The sequence below is a fragment of the Rattus rattus genome, chromosome 1 (genome assembly GCF_011064425.1).
Source record: "Rattus rattus isolate New Zealand chromosome 1, Rrattus_CSIRO_v1, whole genome shotgun sequence".
NCBI lineage: Eukaryota > Metazoa > Chordata > Mammalia > Rodentia > Muridae > Rattus > Rattus rattus.
This window is the reverse complement of record NC_046154.1, coordinates 201,581,619-201,605,315: the sequence shown is the minus strand read 5'-3', so window position 1 is coordinate 201,605,315 and position 23,697 is coordinate 201,581,619. Positions and strand designations below refer to the sequence as shown.

At 39.6% G+C, this 23,697-nt stretch overlaps 1 protein-coding gene across 3 annotated transcripts in view; it reads left to right on the top strand.

Moving 5' to 3' along the window:
• Positions 1-456: 456 nt before the first annotated feature.
• Usp15 (ubiquitin specific peptidase 15) overlaps positions 457-23,697 on the top strand; it is a 92,004-nt gene continuing 68,763 nt past the window's right edge. Inside the window, exons 1-3 of one of the 3 annotated variants that reach the window (XM_032913296.1) lie at positions 457-596; positions 15,807-15,934; positions 21,723-21,853. In XM_032913296.1, the coding sequence (XP_032769187.1) occupies positions 508-596; positions 15,807-15,934; positions 21,723-21,853 (348 nt within the window). In that variant the 5' untranslated portion in view covers positions 457-507. The remainder of the gene's footprint in view (positions 597-15,806; positions 15,935-21,722; positions 21,854-23,697) is intronic. The other 2 variants (XM_032913272.1, XM_032913281.1) reach the window with 2 other exon arrangements.

Sequence of the window (23,697 nt, the reverse complement as noted above, 5' to 3'; positions counted from 1 at the left end):
TGCGCCCAAACCTTTGGTTTCAGGGCCCTCTTTGTGACAATATTCAGTGGGCTTGGGCTCTGCGGCTGGAAAGGAAAAGCCCCAAGTCACGGAACTGCGCTCTTTCTGCCATGTCTCAGCCGGCCCCTCCCTCCAGCAGGAGTGAACCCGCAAAAAAAATGGGTTCGGAGGCGGCTGCGGCAAGATAAGGGCCAGCAGGACAAGGAGAGTCCGGCTAGGGCAAAGGCAGGGAGAAAGCGCCGCGCCCTGGGAGAACCGTGCAAACTCAGAGGTCTAGGGCGGCGGCGACCACGCCGGGCTGCCGGGCGCGCGAGGACCCGAGGGGGCAACAGAGCGCAGGCGCGCCCACACCGCGCTCCCCCGCCGAGCCACGCCCCCCGCCCCCCGCCCTCGCGTCCCATTTGGTACAGACCTGCCGGCGGGGCGGGGCCGCGGACGCCATTCCCACAATGCTCCGGGGCGTGCCGCCGCCGTCGCTGCCGCCTCCGCTACCGCTAGTGGAAGAAGATGGCGGAAGGCGGAGCGGCGGACCTGGACACCCAGCGTTCTGACATCGCGACGCTGCTCAAAACCTCGCTCCGGAAAGGGGACACCTGGTAAGGGATGGGGTCGCGGGGCCCGTGGGGGTCTAAGGCGGGCGGAGAGCTGGGCGGGAACGGCGGGCTGGTGTCGCTCGCTGGTGACAGGTGCGGACAGGTCCGGCGGCGGCCGCCCGGGCAGCAGATTTTGGGGGCAAAGGTTGGACCGACGCAGAGGGCCGGGGCTCGCGGTGGGCGGTGCGCGCCCGGAGCTGCGCGGAAGCGGCGGCCGAGGCTCGCGGGGCTCCGGGTCCTCCTCCCTCCGGCAGAGCCGCTCCCACTTCGGGCCTTCGCGGAGCTGGGGTGCAGTGGCTCGGCGTGAGCCTGCCTCAGTTTTTGACAGATCCCGGTCCCGCCGCTCCGCCTCGCTCGCCCCGCTTCTCCGGTCGGTCACTCCTTCGCCGGCGTCGTCCTCACCCAAGTTCCCCATTATTCTGATCCTTGTAGTCTTCCGGGACCCCGGCTTCAGGATGTTTGCGGCGGGGACCACACAGGTGGTCTGTGTCAGGGCTCCGCTGAAAAGGAAACCCCTAATTTCCACTTCCTTGTCCAAAGGAGGGAGCGGTGTAGGGACCTTGGGTTTTTTGAGAGACACCACGTGGTCCTGTGCTTTGCTCCGGGCTTGATGGGAGCCGGCGGCACTTCTGTTTAGAAGTGCAGCCCTTCCCTCCGCTTCGAAGGATAACGTAGGCCTGCAAAAAGTAGATAAGTCCGCTCGAAGCTGAGAAGCTTGCTAATATTCAAACTTGTAAAAAAAAAAAAAAAACCCAAAAAAACAAAAACCGTACTGTATGTACCCAAATACTAGAGGAAGCATGTACAAAATTTAACACTTGTCAGCCAAAGCAGTTGACTTACAGAATTATTTAAATAAAGGGAAAATACTGCTTTAGGGGAAGGGCAGTGTGCCTGTGTTATTTATCTATTTTTTTTAAGTTACTTTTCCTTCCTTCTGTTTCTGTATCAGTGGTTTACAGCGTCTCAAGTGCTTGTTAGGTACTCCAGTGTGGCTAGTGGAAAGAGACTTAGACCTGATTTATTCACAGTTCTCAAGTGCTCATTAGGCACTCCAGTGTGGAGTGGTGGAAAGAGACTTAGACCTGATTTATTCACAGGTCCACCTCATACTTTGCAGTGTGACTTGGAAGCAGATTCATCTAAGCCATTGAACCTCCGCATCTCCATCTGTTCAATGAGCGATAACAATTTTATCGGGTTTGTTCTATATTGATTCTGTTAAATATTCTGAAATATCTGGTATTCATAAAAAAATACTAAGTTTTAGTAATCCTTTTATTTCTGCTATTAATTCCAGACAAGTGCTGTGGGGTTGGTATCATTTTCGAGGAAGCTAATAGGTGACAGCTTGGAAACCTGAATTTAAGTACTTCGACCCTTAGTTTGTAAGGCCACATACTCTTTCTATAATTAAGACCCTTGATGATGTGAAATACACTTGTTGCATTATAGTGTTTTAGTGGCTTAAGTCATTATTGCTTATATTCTAATTTTCTTCTTACCGAATTTCTTGCCAAGGAAAAATTGGGCATTCCCTAGAGCACCTATGCTTTCCTTGCCCTGTGCTGTAAACTAATTCACTCATTTATTGCTTCATACAAATTTAAATATGGCTACCAATAAAATAGAAATCTTTTTAAAATGAGGATTTTTTCTCACCAATGTCTTTGTGTTGAGCGATAATCAGATATAATTGGTGTTCATGGTGATGTATGATTTAAGAAATACGTGTATTGTGGCTATTAAACTACTTTTAAAGTTGATTGTTTTAAAGCGAGTATTTTTTTCTTGACAGTTACTGTAAGCCATGTTAAAATGTAGACATTAAGTCCATATTTGAGTTATTACAATGCCTTAACCTCAAGAAGGAAACTGAAGGCAACTTTTACCTCTTTTGTGTAAATCAGTGGTTCTCATCCTTCCTAATGATGCTACCTTCATGCTGATTCTGCTACTAAGAAAAAAAGAGATAGGCCTTCCATAATCTGGAAATCTTCATACAGATTTTTGAAATTATAGTCAGGTGTGTTAAATTTCACCAAGTTAGCTCTTCAGTACTTTGAAACTAACTCAACCACCTAGGCAAATATATCGATTTGATTCTTCCTGAATACCCACTTCTATTTATTTGTTTATGGGTGGTGATTTTTTTTTTTTTTTACTACAAATTGAGTACACAGTCTTCGAGAACAAAAAACATTCTGTATAACTGGTACTCAATTTGTAGTAAGAGGTCCAGAAACATTGATACAAGAGTTATACCTATAAAAGGTGAGACAGCAAGGTGGCACTCACTGACAGGGAATAAACTGTGAGTCTCACAGTGCTAGATGTTAGTCTGTTTCCGTTCTGATAAGACAGTGAAGAAACCATAAACAAAGTTAAATTAGAATTTAGAAAATTCAGAAAAAGAATTGAGAAACTCAAGTTTATCTTAGGATAAATTAAAGACACCTTTAGGATATACATGGTGATGGATTTCCTGGTAAGATAAAAGTGTGCTTAATTACTTGTAAGCTCTTTAGGAACCTAAGGAACGGTAGTTGAATGAAGTACAGGGAAAATTGTGGGATGTAAAATGTTCCTTTTTGAGATAGCTTTCAAATTAGATCTGCCATGAATAGATGTGTATATCATCATCAAAATAATTCCTTCAAGTTTTGCTAAATTATGTCTGCTAATCATTTTCAGTCATTTTGTGTTATGTTAATAATAATTCGTTGTTAACCAAAATAGCTGTGTTGTTTTTTATTTATACAACCCCTAGTAAGTCCTAGTACATTTAAGGTAATTTTGGAGAGTAACCTTCCTTTGGTGGTTAGTTATGTAGCATCTCTATATTTTTGTTTCATTACATTTCCTAAGAACCTGATCACTGATATGTGGACAGGAGACATTGGTTCAATGTTTAGAGTCCCTCTGCTCCTCTGTCTGACCTGGGAGCCTCTGAGGCTTTAGTGATTGTTTAGGCTTATGGAATGTGAACTCTTAACGACATGATCTGACAGACACTAAAGGAAATGTGTGACCAGTTACTGAAGACATCCTTGACATAAATTGCAAAGTACATACTTAGAAAAGAAGTTAAGTGTTTGCCACCAAGTAGTCATGTATTATATATTACACGAAATGAAAATAGAAAGCAAAACTTGAAATATTAGCATATTAGCAAAAATTAAAACAGAAAGTAGTCACATTAAAGCATATTCTTCTTATTTTAGATGCTTAAAATAATAGAGAAGAAAGTTTACTTCTTTAACCCCTGACCCTAAGCTTGCTGGTGAATCAAGGGCTAATGAGGCCTTTTGGGCCAAAATCTAGAGGTATTCAGTGATTTATTTCATGTCTGTCGGGCTTCTTGTTCCCCCCAAATTATGCAATCTCCCCATTAGTACATTTAGACTATTAAATGATTTTTTTGTTACAAAGTGGTTTTTGTGACAGTTACTTTTCTTGCTTGTATATTAAGAAAATTTTAGCTTGCAAAGCCTGTAGCCTACAGTTTTACGTTTCAAAACATTTAGGCACCCAGGAGCTGTTACAAGTATATGTTAACTTAACTTCTCGTTGCTAAAATTCAGGGAACTGCTACTGTTATTCGAATTTGACAAAATAGGAACCCTAGACTCAGAAACCTTCACACAACTGTTGGATTTGACCATGAAAACTAGTTTGAATCTTAGGTTCATGCCCTTAAGTCACTGTTCTAAACTGCCTCTTATTTTTAAAGGTTTATTTAAAATAGTTCTACTTTAAAGAGGAAAAAAATAACTTCTTTTCCTCTTTAAAGAAAGCCCATTTTATATTTAGCAACAGAATTCTAGCTTTTTATCCCACACTTGTCTCTGTGGCTGTTTGTTTAGATGTGATGGTGTATGTAGAATATCTTAGCATCTTGCTTCTGGAAATTAAATAATAGTTAAAGATTGACAGGCAAATAACTGAATATATAGGACAATTGCCGTTTTGTTTGAAAACTCTTGAGACCAAATTATCTATAATCATTACTGAAAGCAGGCTTTTGAATTTTAATTATCAGTAATCGTAAATTTATATTACAGGTGATAAGGCCCATTCTCACTATTTTGCAGAAATATCACAACAAACATGGTAGTAAGGTCTTGTGGAGTATTTTGTTTTAGTATTCTGTATGTATTTTTAAAGCATTACCATGTGAAAAAAAGTTTGGTACTGTTGTAATGAACTCGTAAAGGCACACATTTTTAAGAGAATGGAAGGTGTAAGCATAACCATGCTGACATGTCGGGCATGTCCTAGAGATCTGACAGGGCTCATGGCTCCATGGCTGCCGAATAGTTCCTTGTGCTGTTGTCATCATTGCATGTCTGTTTCATTTTGAGTGTGAAAGATGCTTTCTTACCTGAAGAATCACTTTATTGTTTGCTGTTATGTCATTGGAAGGTTAAGTCTAAACTGTTGGGCGTAAGTCTTTCCTCTGGGTGAGGGATTTGAGAGGAGTAGATCACACAGTAATACCACTGCAGATGAGCATTTATTGACGTGCTTAGCCATGCCAGCCACTGTTTTCAATGTCTTCAATGTGTGCCTTAAAAAGCATGCCCTTAAGTCTGTTGGATTTCTGAGTTTGTTTAAAGAACTGGTTGTAATTCTAAAATGATAGGTGCTATCATTTTCCCCTAGTATTAATAATGTGATGGTGTTACTACTAAATGTAATCCAGACAATGGCTATTCTGTTTGCTTCTTAGTTCTCACACAGAAAGTTTCAAATTGCTAGGGTTTTGGCTTTGGTTTTTCTCTTCAGTAGTGTCATTCCGGCTTGTCCTTTCTGGTTTCATTCTCTGGGTTATCATTTAATTCGTCTGTCTTGGGTATTTCTCTCAAGTTTCTTCTTTAGGCTTTCCTATCTAGTCTTTACGTAGGGAGATGGCTACATCCTTAAATTTTATCATCTAGTTCAAACAAACAGACAAAAATCACTACTAAAGAAAACTAGCAACTAACTGGCCTTGGTTTTTAGTACACTTTATAGCATGTAAGGAAGGCATCAAGCATTGCTCTTTGGAAATAAATTCAGATTGTTAAATAAGATAGAAAACTCCTTTAGGAATTTGTAATGTGTATTTAATTACTGTTTGTAATGGTTTCCTTCATCACTAAGGTTTACATGAATTTGTTATTTTTTGTTCACCGGAGTGAATGTGGACATGTGGATGCCATGGGTTCATGTGGAGGTGGGAGAATAGCCATGGGGGATGCTCCTGGACATCTACTTTAACATGGGCTGTTCATCTCTGTGCATGCCAGGCTGGCCAGCCCCTTCTTCCAGGGATTGTACTGTCTGCCTCCTTCCTCCAGGTCAGCTCTGGGGGTGAGGGCACAACTCCTCAGGCCCATGAAGGTCCTTACCCAAAGTGAGTATCTCCTCAGCCCTACCTGGTTTCTGCCTAGCTTTCCTAACAAAAAAGGAGAGCATTGGGCTGCCTGCTCTCCTCCAGCAGGAGAGCTAAGCATAGTGACTGTCCCTTCTACCCACCCTGTTAGCTTGACAGGCCCAGGTTCTAGAGTGAATTCTCCACTCTTACTGAAAATTGTTTAGCAGAGGTATCCATTAAAAAAAAAAAAAAAAAAACTCCCTTTGTAAAAAACAAACCCCCCAAAGACTCTCAGACAACCCAAAGAGTATTGAAGGGCAGGCTATTTTAAGTTCTAGAGATGGTTATATCAAAGCCTGGGAGTGTTCAAGCAAAATTAATTACTTGCATGAAAAGAGGAGCAGGGTCCTTTATTTTGGCAAAAAGATAATTTATTTGATATTTTGGGTTCGTTTTCCTATTAGTTCTGTTTTTACATCTGGACAAAGTAACAGATAAGTTAAGAGGTTTATTTATCATTGATAGATATAGAAAAATCATGTTCATATTGAATAAATTTAATGTTGAACTTTCTGGTTCTAAGAAGATACATAAATCTGTGGGTGTGGGATTACAAAAATATCACCAGTGTATTAGCAGTTTTCTTACATGTCTGAAGTAAGTCACGTTATTTTTATAGATAAACTGAAGAGTTAAGTGTACACAGTCATGTGGTGGATTAGTGAGAGGAAGGATTCTGACCTAGTCAGTCTAGCCCCCAGAAAACTCTAGCTATATTATCTTCCTATGAGAGACTTGAACCATACTCAGATTAACTCTCTAAAAGTAGATAATTTAAAAGTATAGAAATCAAGAGGTGCCAACTTTGTCGTACTAGTTAAACATTTCATCTGTTATCCATATAGAGGACCTATAGAATTTTCTGTCTTCACAGTTTATGTCTTACACCTTCTGACTTGATGCATGTGGGTTTTGCCCTTTCCTGTAAATTATGTACTACTTCCTGCATTATACTGTGTTACTGTACTTGGTGTTATGTTTACTTCAGATACATCTTCCTGATTCTTTTCTAAAAATTTCATCACAGGTTTATTGTGCAAGTGTGTGTGGGCATGTGTGTCAGTGCAAATGTGGAGCTCAGGACAGCTCACTGGATTCTGCTCATCCAGGTCTCAGGGACCAAAGCCAGGTTATCAGGTTTCTCAGCACCTGTGACTGTTGGGCCATCTTGCCCTTTTTCTTCTTTCAAGACTCACTACTCAAAATTGAGCCCTGTAAAGGCAATTCTTAATCAATATAGATATGTAATCCCTCCAAATTTTGACTTATAAAAACACATAACATCAGCTTTATTTCAATATAATTTATGTACTACACAATATTCCCTCTAAAAGTGGATAGCTTTCTGGATAGCAGTGTATATATACATATCACAATCAACTTTAGAGTAGTTTCATCATTCCTAAAGAAACTCCATATAACTAGTAGTCACCTCCCATTTCTGCCCAAACTCCTCCAGCAACTTTGTTTTAGTTGTTTTGGCTTTCCTTCTTCAGTATGATAAATTAAAATTATGTAATACTTTAAGTATATGTCAGTATTTCTCTACACATTATTAATAATCTTGTTAGCAGTTTATCTCCTCCCCTGTATTTCGTAGTGACAGTTGACAGTATTTACACAGTGAATGTTGTATATGATAGCTGAATGATAGCTGAATGATAGCTGACAGTATTCACACTGTACATGTTGTACATCTTTTAGCCCAGACATCTCCTGACTTTTTACCGTATATGACCTAAAGGTACAAACACTACTCACTGTGAGAGTAAGCTATATAAGAGGCAGGAAGGTGCCTGAACAGGTAAAGGAGTTTGCAGGCAAACCTAGTGACATGTGTGTCTTGGGACCCACATGATGGAGAGAACCAGCTCCTTTAAGTTGTCTTTCTACCACCACATGAACATTGTAGCATGTATGCACCTTCACATATGGGGCAGTGAGGATACATAAATGGATGCATGGATAGATTATGTAGTTAGATGATAGGTAGATAGATGGATGGATAAATGGTTGGGTCCATGGGTGGGTGGATCAATGATGGATGGATGTGATAAAATTTAAAAGAAAAGGAAGATAGGTCTTCTGACTATCAAAACAACAAAAAAGTTTTCAAACACTTTAACACCCTCACTAACTGGAAATTGTGTGGCATCTTACATGGGTGCTTGACCCACATTAATTCCTCTAGTGGAAAAGCAGTTATTCACACTTGAACTTTGAAAACATTCAATAGACTATATATTGGGTTTGGAAATGCAGTTATGTTTTTAAAAACTAAACATTTATGGAATAATAAATGTTAAATTCAGGGTAAGAGTATGCAAAGAAAAGGGTCCAGAAAGGGCTGTGTGTGGTGATGTTTGGTCACATGATTTGATAGTATATTAGGACTGGAGTCAGGACTATAATGTGTGCCTGCAATGAAGTCATTTTTAGGGAGGCTGTTGTCAGGACTTTTGTTTAGAGGCTGTCCTAATATGTCCTAGCATGTTTCCTTTGTTAATTCCTTCCCTTCCCTCCTTACTGTCCTCTGTCCTTCATTCTTCAGTAGAAAGAGAAGTCAGAGTTCGATCAGAGAACTGATACAGTAAAGCCCAAGCATTACTAACATTGTTTCTTTCCTGCTTATCCTAGCTTCATGTCAGGTAGAGTTGTGGGGTCATTTAGTTGTGGCTCCTCCATTTCGAGGTATCAGTGAGTGTGTATTTGCTTTCTTGATGAACAATTTAAGAACAATCATGTTTGGCCTCCTTCTTGGATTCCTTATTTGTGTTAGCTTAGGCTTAAAAATGGGTCATTCAAATTAGTTCTTTCTCAGTGATGGAGTTAAGGTACAGAGCAGAAAATAGGTTAGAAATACCTGAAATCTGAGGGATAAAGAGGCAGTGAACCAGGCCACAGATTACCTGAGAACTACTTTACAGTTATCTTTGCTTTTTCTAAAGCACTAGAAGTCTTTGTTCTAGTGTTTGAGTTTTTTCTTTTTCTTTTTCTTTTTTTCTTTTTTCTTTTAAAAAATCTTGCACTGGGTCTAGTGAGGTGGCTGAACAAGTAAGGGTGCCTTACCACACACCTGACAACCTGAGTTTTATTCCTGGGAGCAGCATGATGGAAGGAGAGAAGCAACTCTCACAGGTGTTTTCTGACTTGTGCTCAGTCAGTCCCACCCCCACCCCCACCCTCAGAACAAAATAAAAGCTTTAATAGTCTGGAGGCAGAATGCAGAATAAATAAGTAAGAAAAGTCAGGCGCAGTGAGAAAAATCAAACAGCATTTACAGTAATTTGTGCCACTAAAAGTGAGGGAGTGGGGAAGCTCATGTATGATGCTTTGGATAGTAAAGAGGAGAGCTACAGTGGTTACAGTTGTCCTGGACATGCTGGCTACTGTTACATAGTATGCAGCCAGGCGTCTCACTTAGGTCATTAAATCACTGGGGAAATACTGTATTTGAATGATAGTAAAAATTAGTAAAGATAGAGGTGAGGAAGATTGGGGTTGAAGTTTCTATGGAAAATTCTAGTTGTATGGCCTGTTAACTGGAAATAACAAGCAGGGAGAGCTAGCCCTGCTATGCAGGTGTTGGGATCACTGGTGTGAGTTACAGTATCCCAGGAGGGTCTGCAGTGATGGGGTGCACAAAGTATCTCTTTCTGACACTGCTGCTCAGGTAGGAACAGGCTAAAAAGTAACATTTATCCCCCAACCCCGCAAAATCAGCATGACAAGTTAAAGTTACAGGATGGGAAGGTTTGTAAAATTGTGACACTCTTTGTTTAGTTGTCTGTTGACTGTGTGTGCAGCTGGTTTTGGCATAGAATGATCAGCCTCCATACTTGGTTGGAGAGGAAGTAGAAACTGTGGAAACCGAAGGTTGACAGTAAAACCCTGTCAGAAAAGAGAATGAGGTGGGAATGCCTATATGAGTTGAGAAGTGAACCTTCTGTATGCTGACAGTTTAAAAACCCAAAACAACAAACAGACAAAAATGGGGAGAAATAAGAGAAGAAGCTATCTGCTGGGAAAACCTCCATGGAGACAGGGGAGCCAAAGCTCAGCAGTCAGGTAGTTGGCCTGGAATTTGAAGAGTTAGACTGCCCACTAACAGGAAGAACGACATTGGGACGAATGTCACACTTCTAGCTTTTCTGCAGTACAGAGTGAAGCGGTCCACTGTCCTCATGACATAAGACAGAATTGTCAGAAGGAATGTAAGCACGGTGTGTGTCTCTTCCACCTGCTTCCCCAGTCCACCACCTTTCTGAAGTGGCTGTCACTGTCTTCCCAGCCTCACGAGTATTCCATCCATTATAATTTTATGCCATCTCTGCTGTACCACAGTGTGTGATCTATAAACCACCTTGCTATGCAAAAGACGGCAGGGGTGGGGCTGGAGAAGTGATGCAGCAGTTAAGAGCACTGGCTGTTCTCCAGAGGACCCAGGCTCGATTCTCAGGACCCACCCGGAACTCCAGCATGCTCCTTAGCACTGCATGCATGCTCACAGACGTAATAATGCATGCAGAATACCCATGCACATTAATTAATACAAATTTTTAAAATTACTAGACACATATAGAATTGGGTTTAGGGTACAACACTCAAACAGAAAGTATATAGTATTGGGCTTAGGCTATCTATACAAGCACATCTTTCTGTCAGTGGACTTTTCTAAAAGCCTTATAAAAGTTATAACACAGTTTTAATGTTGTGGTTAAGAAATACACAAATGCCACAATAAATAGGAAATTTTATTGTGAAAGATAAGATTTGCTTATAGGTGGCACTGAGAAGTATTATAGCTTGTGTGTTACTGTGAATTGGTGCAAGGTGGATTCTCCAGTAAGTACCAGAAAGATTTAAAAGCAGGTGAGACGTTTATGGCTCTAACAGAGTCATTAAGGTAGGTGTCTGAGCTGTGTGCACTTGTCCATTCCTTAGGCCGAGTCCAGCCGGCTGTTTTCAGGTTCACAGTGCTACAGAGTTAGGTTAGGGAGTGGCCTCTAGAACACTGGATGGAAGTGTGGCTCATCTTCCGGCTCCACAGACATGCCACTTGCTTCCCCTGCTTCTGCCTGTTTATATATAAAATACCACTAAAATGTACACTGCACTTTGCATTGCACCCAAATTAAACCATCATCTATTAAATATCATGATAAGAACTTTTTAAAAAGCATTTTTCTTACATTTATTACTAATTTAGGGGTGGTATGTGGGCAACCCACAGCACTTGTTGAAGTCAGAGGACAAGTTAAAGGATTAGTTTTCTTTTCTTAATTTTACTTTTCTTGGTTATTTTATGTGTTTACATTTCAGATGTTATCCCCTTTTCCCCTTCTCCCATCTCCTCTCCCCCTTCCTCTGCTTCTGTAAGGTGCTCCCATTCTGACCCACCCACTCACACCTCAACACCCTGGCATTCCCTACACCAGGGAAACGAACCCTCACAGGACCAAGGGTTTCTCCTCTTATTGATGCCAGACAATGCCATCCTCTGCTATATATGTGGCTGGAGTCATGGGCCCCTCCATGTGTACTCATTGGTTGGTAGTTTAGTCCCTAGGAGCTCTGGTTGGTTGATATTGTTGTTCTTCCTATGGGGTTGCAAGCTGTCCTTCAGCTCCTTCAGTCCTTTCTCTAACTCCTTTATTGGGATCCTGTGCTCAGTCTGATGGTTAGCTACAAGCATCCTCATCTGTATCAGTAGGGCTCTGGCAGAGCCTCTCAGGAGACACCAATATCAGGCTCCTGAGATGGCTTAGTCGCTAAAGGCTAGGCTCACAAACAAAACTATGAGGGTTGGTTTTCTTGTTGCACTGTGTGTATATCAAGGATTGAACTCTGGTAGTCAGGCGTGATAGTATATGTCTACCCACTTAACTGTCTCATGGCCTTGTGATAAGAACTCTTGACATAAGATGTGCCTTGCAATAAATACAGTGTTGTTAACTGTAAGCACACACACAACTCACCTGAACTCAGCCCTCATGCATAACTGAGACTGTGTAAGCACTGAACAGCAAGTTATGTCTCCTCTCGTGTCTCCTGACACCTGCCATCTCTTCTCTAATTCTGTGACTATTTTATGTACCTCATGTAGGTAATCCTGGAGCATTGGTCTTTATGACTGGTTTACTTCATTTAGCATAGTGCCCTCCAGCTTACCTGTTATACACACGACAGGATCTCCTTCTGTTACACACAAGTAGTGCACCATTTTTCATTCCTACCAAAAGCTAGAGAGTTCTACTTTCTCCTCATCCTTTCCACACCCTCCTCAGCTCTTGAACTAACATTCATTCTAATAGGTAGAAGGTGATATTCTCGTTGTTGGTATGAGTCACCTAACAATTGCATTCTAGCAGGTTAACTGTTTCCAAAACGTTCCTACATAATTCCATAAATAAGCTCTAGAAGCATACAGTAGGAGTGTAATCTTTAGAGAGAAACTAGTGTTGAAAGTAGTTAAATAACAAGAAAAAGCCTATTATAGAATCAATATATAGACAGTTAATACTGCTGCATAAATTCTACATTTCTTTTTTTTTTTAAGATTTATTTATTGAATGTGTATGAATACACTGTAGCTGTTTTCAGACACACCAGCAGAGGGCACCAGATCTCACTATAATGGTTGTGAGCCACCATGTGGGTGCTGGGGTTTGAACTCAGGGCCTCTGGAAGAGCAGACAGTGCTCTTAACCACTGAGCCATCTCTCCAGCCCAAATTCTACATTTCTTAAATTCAACATTTTTATTGTAGGACATTTTAAATTATGGTATTAATAGCATCTCAAGTTCACACTTTTGTTTTTTAATGCTATAGGTATTTAAGACAACTAGTTGGAGAATCTGTTTAAAGGTAAAAGCCGGAAGTATTTAAGAAAATTAACTAGTCATGAAAACAAATGTCTCCCCAGCAGTGATGTTAGTAATATCAGCTGCCTAGGGATGACCATCCCCATCCTCACAAAAGTAGCTTCTTAGAAATAAAGAAATGAAAGTTACAGAAATTTTAGTAAAAGAATGAAATCATGGTAAATGCAGAAAATTTTTACACAATACTTAGTCATAATACTATAAAAACACGTTAAATATAAGATAGTTTATCTAGCACAATAGCAAATTATTTTATCAAATGGTAAAAGTTTAGATAGCCCTATTTAAAAGAAATGTTTTGGCTGGATGTGGTAGCACAGGGAGGCCGAGGCAGGTAGACAGATCTCTAGAAGTACTAAACCAGCCTGGTCTCCATACTTAGTTGCAAATGCACCAGAGTTGCAAGATGACCTTGTCTCAAAAATAAAAAAGTTTCTTTCTTCCACCCTAATGTAGCAGTCTTGGTCAGTACTTAGATAAATGAAAACTGAATTAGAAAACTATTTAAGCAGCAACATTGTTTTATACTCTACAATTCAAGAAGAGCCTAGTATGCGCTAGCTTATGCACTAATCCCAGCACTCCTGAGGCTGATGCAGGAGGACCATGAATTCCAGGTTAGACTGGGCTGTATGTTTGAAAGAAAAGGAAAATCTCAGGGGCATATCCACTCAGACAGCTGGTGGATATGAGATTGTTCACTTTAAAGAATATTTCTTATAAACAGCCTTTATTGGGTAAAGAAAACGTGATGCAGGTACACAGTGCTTCCCATAAGAAAGGATAAAATCCTGTAACCAGCACAGACATGGTAATAAATAAAATAAATAAGGCAGGTATAAAGAACGATAAATTACTCAAGTGTGGATCTGAAAATTAATCTCATAGTAGTTAGGAGTTAAATGTTTATAGGATAGGGAGAGTTTGGTCTGTGGACACTAAATTGTTTGGACTAAGTTCTGGTGTTACACTGTAGTGTTAGAGATACTAATTATGCAGGCTTTATTTCAAAAAGCTAGAAGAAAGCACTTTATAAAGACTTGAAGAAATCCTATTCATGCTGATGTAAGCATTGTACTATGTACATGGATAATACATCACAGGGTACCCCATAAACAGTTTCTCAGTATCAGTTAAAAATGACAAAACTACCAAGAACTATAAAATATAATTGCCAGAAGTTAATTTTGGTTTGGTTGGTTTTGAGATACCATGTGTGTCTATTGCTGGCTTGGATATCCAGGCTGACCTCAGACTTGCATTCTTCCTACCGAGTCTCCTAGGTGCTGGCAGTGCAAACATGGGCCACCATACCTAGCTGACAAGATACGGCAGAAACTGAGGTCTATGGTTTTGCCAGGTTTTGCTCTATAGACAAGGGTTTTTTGTGAATTTTTAACATTTGAATGTTTTTGTAAAGTGCAAAGGGGATTGTTTTTCATTCTTGACCCAAGTATTAACTACTATTTAACAATGAAATACTTTGTATAATGAAGTGTTTTCTTCCAACAAATTAACTTGGATTCTTATGGGGAGAAATGCTAACATTTATTGAAAGATATTAATAAAAGCTAATTGAGAAATAGTCCATTCCTGTGGATCAGAAGACAAAGCCACAGTTCTCCCCCAATCTTTTCATTTCAGTGTGATCCAATCATTATCTTATTTTTTGGTAGAGCCTGATAAAATTCTTTTGAAAATACAACACATATAGCTAAGGCAGCTATAACCATGATCTGAAGGCAGGGTTTTATACAGTGTCTTGATTAAGGTAATTAAAACCTGTAGACTTGGGACAGTGATAAATGTGTAGATAAATGAAATGGAGAAGTGTCTCTTAGTGTGACATTTATCTCAGGAGAAAGCAAGCCACATGTTTTAGTATCTTAGCTAAATCGAAAAGGCAGAAAAAATTTATTGAGTGATATCCATTTTTGATGTATTTATTGGCTTTTAATAAAATTTAGGTGGGGAGGATCATATTTTCATGGGAAATTTTTTAAAATATTGTACTGTGTGATTTTTAAGCCAAGTATAATTTTAGAAATGGGTTTTCTTAAGAATTACTACCTCAGAAAGTTATCCAAGGTGAGGAGGGCCTTGAGTTGCATAATTGCAGTGGGATTAGGGCACTGCAGACTTCTTCATATCCACTTTTAGGGAAGTAAACTGTTCATGACTATTCTGTAAGAATTAGAAGGTTTTATTCAGTTGGTGCCTTTGCTTTAGCTGTTTTCAGACGTAACTGTGGGTTTTTCATTTCTTTAGTGCTGTATATGGAGAGCCCAAAAATGTTAGAGTGGTAGCCCTCAAAGTTGCCTTGCACACCAAGCTTTGAGCATCTGCTGGTGTGGCCTGCAGTTGGGCCTGGCTGAATGATGATGTCCAGAGATTTTACAGCACTGATGGATGTGGGAAGTCGGTGCAAAGCAGTAGTGTGGAAAACTTGGTTGATGAACTATTATTTCTAAGGTTGAGGACAGTTAACATAATCAACTTTTAAAACCCTTAGTAACAAGCTTTCCTTTCTTAAAAACACATTAAAGTATGCTATATACATATTGTATTTGTAAATCTCTAGTAGAGCCATTTTTAAATCTTACAACATTGTACTTAAATTCTTAATGTTTCTTACAAGTTTTGTTCAACTGACAAGGGTTTTCCTTTCCATTCTTACATCAACACATGACCTCAAGTAGTAATTACTTGAGAACAATGAAACTATTTTGTACAAATGAAGTCTTTCCTCCCAGTATTAAGTACAGTGCACCTGTAACTACAGGGTACCCTTGTTCTTAATCCCTTGAAGTAGACATTCTCTTTTAGTACAGAACAGAGTAACGGAAGCAGATTGTTGTTCTTCTTGTATTTGTAGGCATTTTAATTAACCAGCATCTTGTCTTTTTTAGGTATCTAGTAGATAGTCGGTGGTTCAAACAGTGGAAAAAATATGTTGGCTTCGACAGTTGGGACAAATACCAGATGGGAGATCAAAATGTCTATCCTGGACCCATCGATAACTCTGGACTTCTCAAAGGTATTATATTCTTTAGCAAAGTTGTAACTATGTTAAGTTTAATGGGTAAGTATCCATGGGTATAATAATGGAGAAAGTTAATGTAAATAAACTGATAATTAGAAATTCATTATATGTGGTAGCACACACCTGAATTCCTTGGACAAGAAGCCAAAGCAGGAGAATCACTAACTGTTCTCAGTCTGCCTCCAGTACAGAGAGACTCTTAGAGAGAACGGGGGTGGGAGGGGAGGAGAGAGGGGAGATGGGGGAGTGGAGATACTTTTTTGCAGATCATTCTGTAGTTACTTGGTATGTATATGACACATTGCTCTTTCATATTTATGATGTCATGATTTAGAATTGAAACGTTAAGATGAAGCATGTAAATTAAAAGCACTGTTTTGCTGATTTGGGGAAATGGTACTGTGCCTGTTGCTTTTTTAATGGATATATGACATCTTCAGAGTTAACGGTCACCAGTATATGGTTACAGTCTTGACTTTTACACTGTCCTCTTTCAATCCTCCCGATTTGCCAGAGCTCCTCCAGGTGTCAGTCCCGCACTCACACTGTGGTCCAGTTGGACCGCAGACCAAGACCATAGACCTGGATACGTGACCCTCTAACCTCCACCCATGATCCACACTGTGACATGCGCCTGCACCATGTGTAACACAGCGATACATTTTACAATTATTTTTAAAGGGATTATATAACTATCAACTGTCTTCGTTTAAGAGAAAGACAATAAAAAATACGTATTTAACTTCCCACATTTGAGTTTGGTTAGCCTCTAAGCTCCATTCATGACCACGTTGATGATGTTTTACCCCACATGGAGCCCTGAATGGGCCAGGCTAGTTCTGACGTCTGAGAGCTGTTCACAGAGGACAACAGGACATGCTTGGCTGCTGCACTAGAGTGCTCCGAGATTGAGGCTTTCTGCCAGGACGGCAGTAAGAAACAAGGCACATTCCAGCTTCTTGACTTGTTGGTGGCAGTCACAGGACTGGTTTCTGTTTAAGCTCCATATGTAGACACGTACTGGTGTGATTGGGATGCCTAGAAATGAAGCACAAAGGACACTTGCTTTGGTTGCCACAGCCCTGTATATTAGACGTGGCAGAACTAGATGATGTTCTCCCCAGTAAAGGAACAGACTAAGCCTGTTTCCGTGTGCTCACATGGAGACTGGCTTCTGTTGGCCTCACTCAGGTGCTACTGGTGGCAGCTTAGCTCTCATAGAGAAAGCTAAAAATAAGAGGCAGTGTTTGCTGCACCTAGCACAGCTCTGCAAGATGAAGGAATGCTCAGACCAGGGAGTTTTCTCCAGAAGGAACAAGAAGAGTAGAGTATGCCCCTGGCTTATGGTTTGTAAGTTGAACATTAGAGTAAGATATTATAGGATCCTGGACAAAATTTAAAATAAGAAATAAACGAGTCCTTGTAATTGGTGATGTACCTATGAAGGACAGAAAAGACACGTCCATAGGAAGACTCTGAGAGCCTGAGAATCTTTAGCCAAACTGACGGCTATATCTGAAGAACATTTAACTAAGCGGGCCACATTCTAGGTCATAAGTCCTGTCTCAATAAAGTTAGAAGCATTCACATCATACAAGGTATATTCTCTTCCCATGAAAGAGTCAAACCTGCTTTTAAGAAAACATTAAGCCCAGTGAAAAAAGTAGGCAAGAAACTTGAGCAGGTCTTCGCCTTTCCTTTCCCAGAAGAGGTGGGGCTGGGCGAGTAGCAGAAGAGTAAAGCTGTTACTGCACGCAGATGAGGACTTGACTCTAAGCCCCATGTAAGCAGCCAGGCGTGCTGGTGCACACCTATGGTCTCCATGCCAAGAACCAGGAGACCTGGGCTCGCTGGCCTGCCAGTCTGCTAAGTCTCAAGACCACTGTGACACTGTCTTAAAGGAGGTGTCAGCTCCTCAGTAAGAACAGCCAGGCAAGCCTTCCCTCTACATACATGCACATGCAACTGAACACACATGAATATACACATACAATTTGTGCATCCGCATACTACTATGCCAAAGAAGAAAATATTTTTCCAAAAGAGTATGTATAAGTGTTCATCTTTATATTTGTATTAAAGAAATGGAGAGTGTATAGACTGGAGAGATGGCTCAGCACTTGACAATGTGTTCTTCTCTTGCAAAGGGCCCAGGCCAGTCTGCAGCACCAACATTATCAGCTCACACACACACACACACACACACACACACACACACACACACACACACACACTGAAAAATCTTTTTATGAAAATGATGTCAGTGACAGGTGACTGAGGCTGTGCCACCATGATAAGAGCATCAGCATACGTGCAGCCCTGGGTTTAATGCACGGATCCACAGTTTGGTGCCACTACACATGTATAATTTAATTAAAACTTAAGAGAATCACTCTTGACACTTGCTGACTAGGACAGACAACAAATAGATTTAAAGTTAAACATCTGTTAGGCATAGTACCCAGTCCTAGTATGCGAGTATTTACCTAAGAGACGATGAAGAATTAAAACATTTGCTCATAAGAAAAGTTCCACATGAGTGCTCACATAGTGTTATAAGTAATAGAAAAATGTGCCAGCAACCCAAGTGCCTGTCAATATCTGAATGGATAAGCAAATGACAGTATGTTCATATAATGAAACCCTACAAGCACTTGAAAATGAGTAAATAACTGATAAGTATCTACAGATCTCAAAAGTAATAGTGTAAGTGACCGAACAAAAGAGACCATGTTGTTTTGTGTGCATTTATAGGGGATGTAGATTAGTTTACAGGAACAAAAGACGGGTAATATTTCATAAAATTCTAGGAAATACAAATTAGTCCGCTGTAATGCATAGATAATGATTACCATAACAATGGAATCTTGACAGGCAGAGAGATTACGAGCCACAGGGGAGCTTTTTGGAATGAGTTATCATTTCCCATTTGTGTAGCTAGGACAGAGCTTATCTCTGCTTTGCTCATATACTTGTGGCATGGGACACAGCTTCCTTTGCCCCTGCACCATGTGAAGACCCTGGCAGCTCCTGCAATAGAAGAGTACCGGAGCTGTAGAGAAAAATGCCAGGATTCGAGACGTAGAGAACTAAAGGAAGGGTAAGATGGTCTTGAAACCTCCTAGCAGTTGAAACACATAGACACGGTTACATTTGGATTGCACAAGGAGGATCAATCACATCCTAGGAAATTATGTCTTATCTATACGGAAGAACCAGAAAGTGGGGTTTTCTGGTTCTACTACAGCCTATCCTTAAAAACAAAAGTCATTTGAACATTCAGACCAGAGGGGCTCTTTTGACTGTGGAGCCATGTTTGAAAGGCTTGAGTGAGCTCAGTAATATCATCTGGCCCAGGCCAACATACATGACTGTAAAGATGAAAAGGCAAGTAGAAGTGGCACTGTCTTCATGATATGTACAACCCAGACTTGGAATCTGTGTGTTCTGTCTTGTAAAAGGATCAAAGGATGTGGCTCTAGCTGTTAGCCCATTACAGCCGCTGGAGCCAATGCGAGTGTAGCCTAATACATCTTCTCCTCTGTTCAGAGAATTACCAGTTCCTGTAATTTAAGTAAATATAGTTTATTTCAATAAGTTACATCTCATTAGATACAGAAGTGATAAATCAAAAGCTAATTCATCCCTTCTGTTTAATTTGAAAGGTATTCTCTACATACACACATGCACACATAACAAAAGTGGTTATTTTATTCTCTGTGAATTCTGACACATAGACTGTTTACCTAAACTTAGATATTGTATAAAGTAATACTTAAGTCTTGTTTTTTTTTTTTTTTTAATTCCTCCAAAGTTTTCTTCCTGTTATATTTTACTATATGGCAAAGCACATGGAATTAGAATATATACACTCATGTTTGAATTCAAGTCTCTGCAATTTGTGTTTATTGAAACTTGAATAACTTATCATCTCGGTCTATTTACTAATGAAGATTGAGCTACCTAATAATGTTACTCTGAAAAAATAAACATAGAATAAAATAACAAGGATTTTACCCCTCCTCTTTTTTCTCCCTTCTAAGCTCAGGTTGACCTTTGAACAGAATACACTGTGTAGCTGCTGACCTTCCTTTCCACCTTCCTAGTGCTGGGATTGAAGGTGTGCACCACCACCACACCCAGCTAATATCAAGATTTTCTAGAATACAATGCTCCATCCATTGCTCTTGATTTTGTATGGTTACCCTAGGCAAGTTACTCAGTGTCTCTGGATATATTCTTATAGTAAAGACACCCATCTATCATGCAAGGCTTTTATAGAGACTTCACAGTAGTATGTCTGCCATAGTTCCCTGCTATCTCATAGTACAGCTTAGCATATGTAATTTTCTTTCATCTTTGGAGTTTCTGACAACATATCCAAATTTTATTTGCTGACAATTTAAAAATTACAATCACAGTTAAAGAAGCTATGTTTAAAGTTCATACTCAGGGCTAGTAAAATGGCTTAGATGGTAAAGGTACTTATCACTAGGACTGAGAATAAAAATTCAGCTGTCAGGACCCGTGTGGTTGAAGGAGAAAACCAACTCCCACATGAGTGCCTCTATATGAGTGCCATGATACATACAATAAATGCAATTTTTTTTTTTTTTCCGGAGCTGGGGACCGAACCCAGGGCCTTGCGCTCGCTAGGCAGGCGCTCTACCGCTGAGCTAAATCCCCAACCCCCAATGCAATAATTTTTAACTAGTACTTGTTTTACTTCTATTTTTGAAGATCATATAAAATTCCGACATTGTCAACTTTTGTTTCTATAACAAAACATAAAACATAGCTCTCTCAAACTTCAGGAATCTACCGATGAATTCTAAAAGAATAATATTCTGTTTCTCTCCTGAGCTTTTGTTCTGCAGGAGTAGTATATTCTTGTCATATAATGCCACAGAAACCAGTGTTCCTTCCTTTGATGATTAAATCAACTCAGGACAAGAGTATCCTCTTTAGGTTAGTTGTAACTCATTGAGTTAGTTCTCTTTAGTACTTTGGAACCTCAAATAACCAATTAATAAGTGAGTCCCAGAATGGGACAGTGACATTGTTCTGACTCAGGAAATTATTCCTAGGTTTCTACTCTGAATTATACAAAAATTCCAAATTTAACTTAGACATTTTAAAACATCTCAGAGTTAATGTTATTTCTGTGCAACTACCATTGTTTTAGTTTGGGGATCAATCTAGACTGTGGATCTTCTGGAATAATGTAGGTGCTTTGCAAAATAACTTCTTTTAAAAAAAACTTTATCACGGTCTCCAAGCTTATGTATACTGGAGTCATTTAATATGTTGTTAATTTGATACCAGCTTGTAGCATGCCTATACTAACTCTTGGAAGATCATGAGGCAGGAGAATTGTAAATTCTTGTCCAGCCTGGACCTCATCAGGAGACCCTGTCCTAAAAAAGAAAAAAGTTAGTGACTTACTCATGAATTTCCTGCACTTAATTATCTAATGTAAGGATGGCTCCCACTGGACCACTGATACTCAGAATATTTGAGGAACCTCTTCTGTTGGTGTCTTAGTTAATATTCGTGCGTTAGAAGTTTAGGAATCTAAAAAAAACAGTAGAAAGTTTTTCAGGCAATGGTTTATGTTGAAATATGTTGATTTGAACCTTCTTGGCGTTTTTCTCAGTTTTCATTATTGTAAAACTTGAAATTGTACTCATGAGTTTCAGCATTTATGTCATGTGTAGCCGTGTATTGAGAGCTGTGTACTGTGCTTTCCTGCTCTGTGCTGAGTGTGTTTTTCCCTCTGTAGATGGCGATGCTCAGTCACTTAAGGAACACCTTATCGACGAGTTGGATTACATACTGTTGCCGACTGAGGGCTGGAATAAACTTGTCAGCTGGTACACGCTGATGGAAGGCCAAGAGCCAATAGCAAGAAAGGTATATTTGAGAGTTAACTGACTATAAATATATTTTTGTTGTAGCTCACATTGGTAATTCAATGAGTTCTCTAACCTTCTTAACATTGGGAGAAAAGCCAGAAAAATCTTTCCTTTGCACTGGATTCTAATAATAACTGACCCCAAATATAGGCTCTTACCTACATTCTCACCATTCTAAGGACATATCAATGCATGAGATTAGCTAGTTGACCCAGAATTAATGTCATCTTTATTGTATAGTTGAAGACATGAGAACAAAATAGTTACACCGCTTTTTTCCTAAGACAATTTAAAAAATAAACCAAAAGTGAAGAGTGGTTTTTAGAACATAAAATATTTTTAAAAATAAAAATGTAATCTTTTTCAGCTTTTTTTGATGTTTTAAAATTATAATTTATAGAAATGAACATTTTTTTTTTTTAAATAAAATGGGCATTACTCCTGTAAAATACAAAATTTCAAGCTAAATGAGCTGACTTTATAACTGTTGAATAATTTATTTGGGTTAATATAATGTGTAGGTCCTTTTTTTTTTCTGTCATTTTTGGAGAATCAAGTGCTCTGACCTGTTGGACAGCCCTATTACCCTTGAAATGGCACTGGAAGAAAAACTTCTTTTGTTTGTTTGTTTTAAAAAACATTTTTCTTTAAAAAAAATTTTCGGCAATTTTATATGTAATGCGTTGTGAGTATATTTACCCTGCTGTCTTCTCTTATCCCCCAGAACTCACTTCTTAAAGGAAATGTGTGTGCGCGTCTTCCTTAGGAGCACACTAGGGGATCTTTGCGGTACAGTCATTTGTACGCTGCAGTCTTCAGTGTGGTACTAGATCTACCAACCAATTTACTGACTTCTAAAAGGTCTTAGTCTTTTTAAAAAGATGTTTGGTTTTTTGAAAACTATGGAAATGAAAGAGCAAAGAAAAAGAATCATCAAAAGTTCACAGAATAAAGAGAAGCTTGAGAAATCTGTTAGAGGGTCATGCTTTTTGTTTTAATAAAATGAAAACTTTTTTTAAAAATGCAAATTTTCAACATGTAGTTTTCAAATGTCAGTATACCTGAGGTTGTTGGGATGCATCTTTGTTAGAGATGTGTCATTGCTCCACATTAAGTCAGTAGGCTAAGAGGGAAGTTGCTTTAAGAAATAAACACTGAGGGCTGGAGAGATGGCTCAGCGGTTAAGAGCACTGACTGCTCACCCAGAGGTCCTGAGTTCAAATCCCAGCAACCACATGGTGGCTCACAACCATCTGTAATGGGATCTGGTGCCCTCTTCTGGTGTGTCTGAAGACAGCTACAGTGCACTTATATATAATAAATAAATAATTTTTTTAAAAAAGAGAACTAAACCCTAACTTCTTAAGAGTCTGATTCCAGTCCAGAATTTTATGAATCTGGTTACATTAAAGAATCCATGCTACATAAACAAAGTAATTATGTTCTGGGAACTCAGTCTTTGACGTATTTCAATTTCAGTGTCAGCTGCTCAGTCTGAAAAACAGACTGACCAGAAAGCAGGGAAATAGGAGAGATGCAGTGTGGCCAAACTAGAAACATACCAGTAGAGAGGGCGCGCTCAGAGTACAGCTAATGGTGAAGCTAGACTTAGTGACAATTGAACAGTAGTACAAGACTGTTAAACAAGATCCCAACACTTCGGAACCTAATAAATAATACACTTACATTCGAGTGCAGTGGTAAACAGTGAAAAGTGAATCTTTAAACCAGTCTGTGTCAGTACAAATATACAGTGTGTATTTATAGCAAAAGACCAGACTGTCTTCAAAGAGCATAGTTGTACTAGTATGGTGACTAAGTCTAACATGCGTCCCCATCACT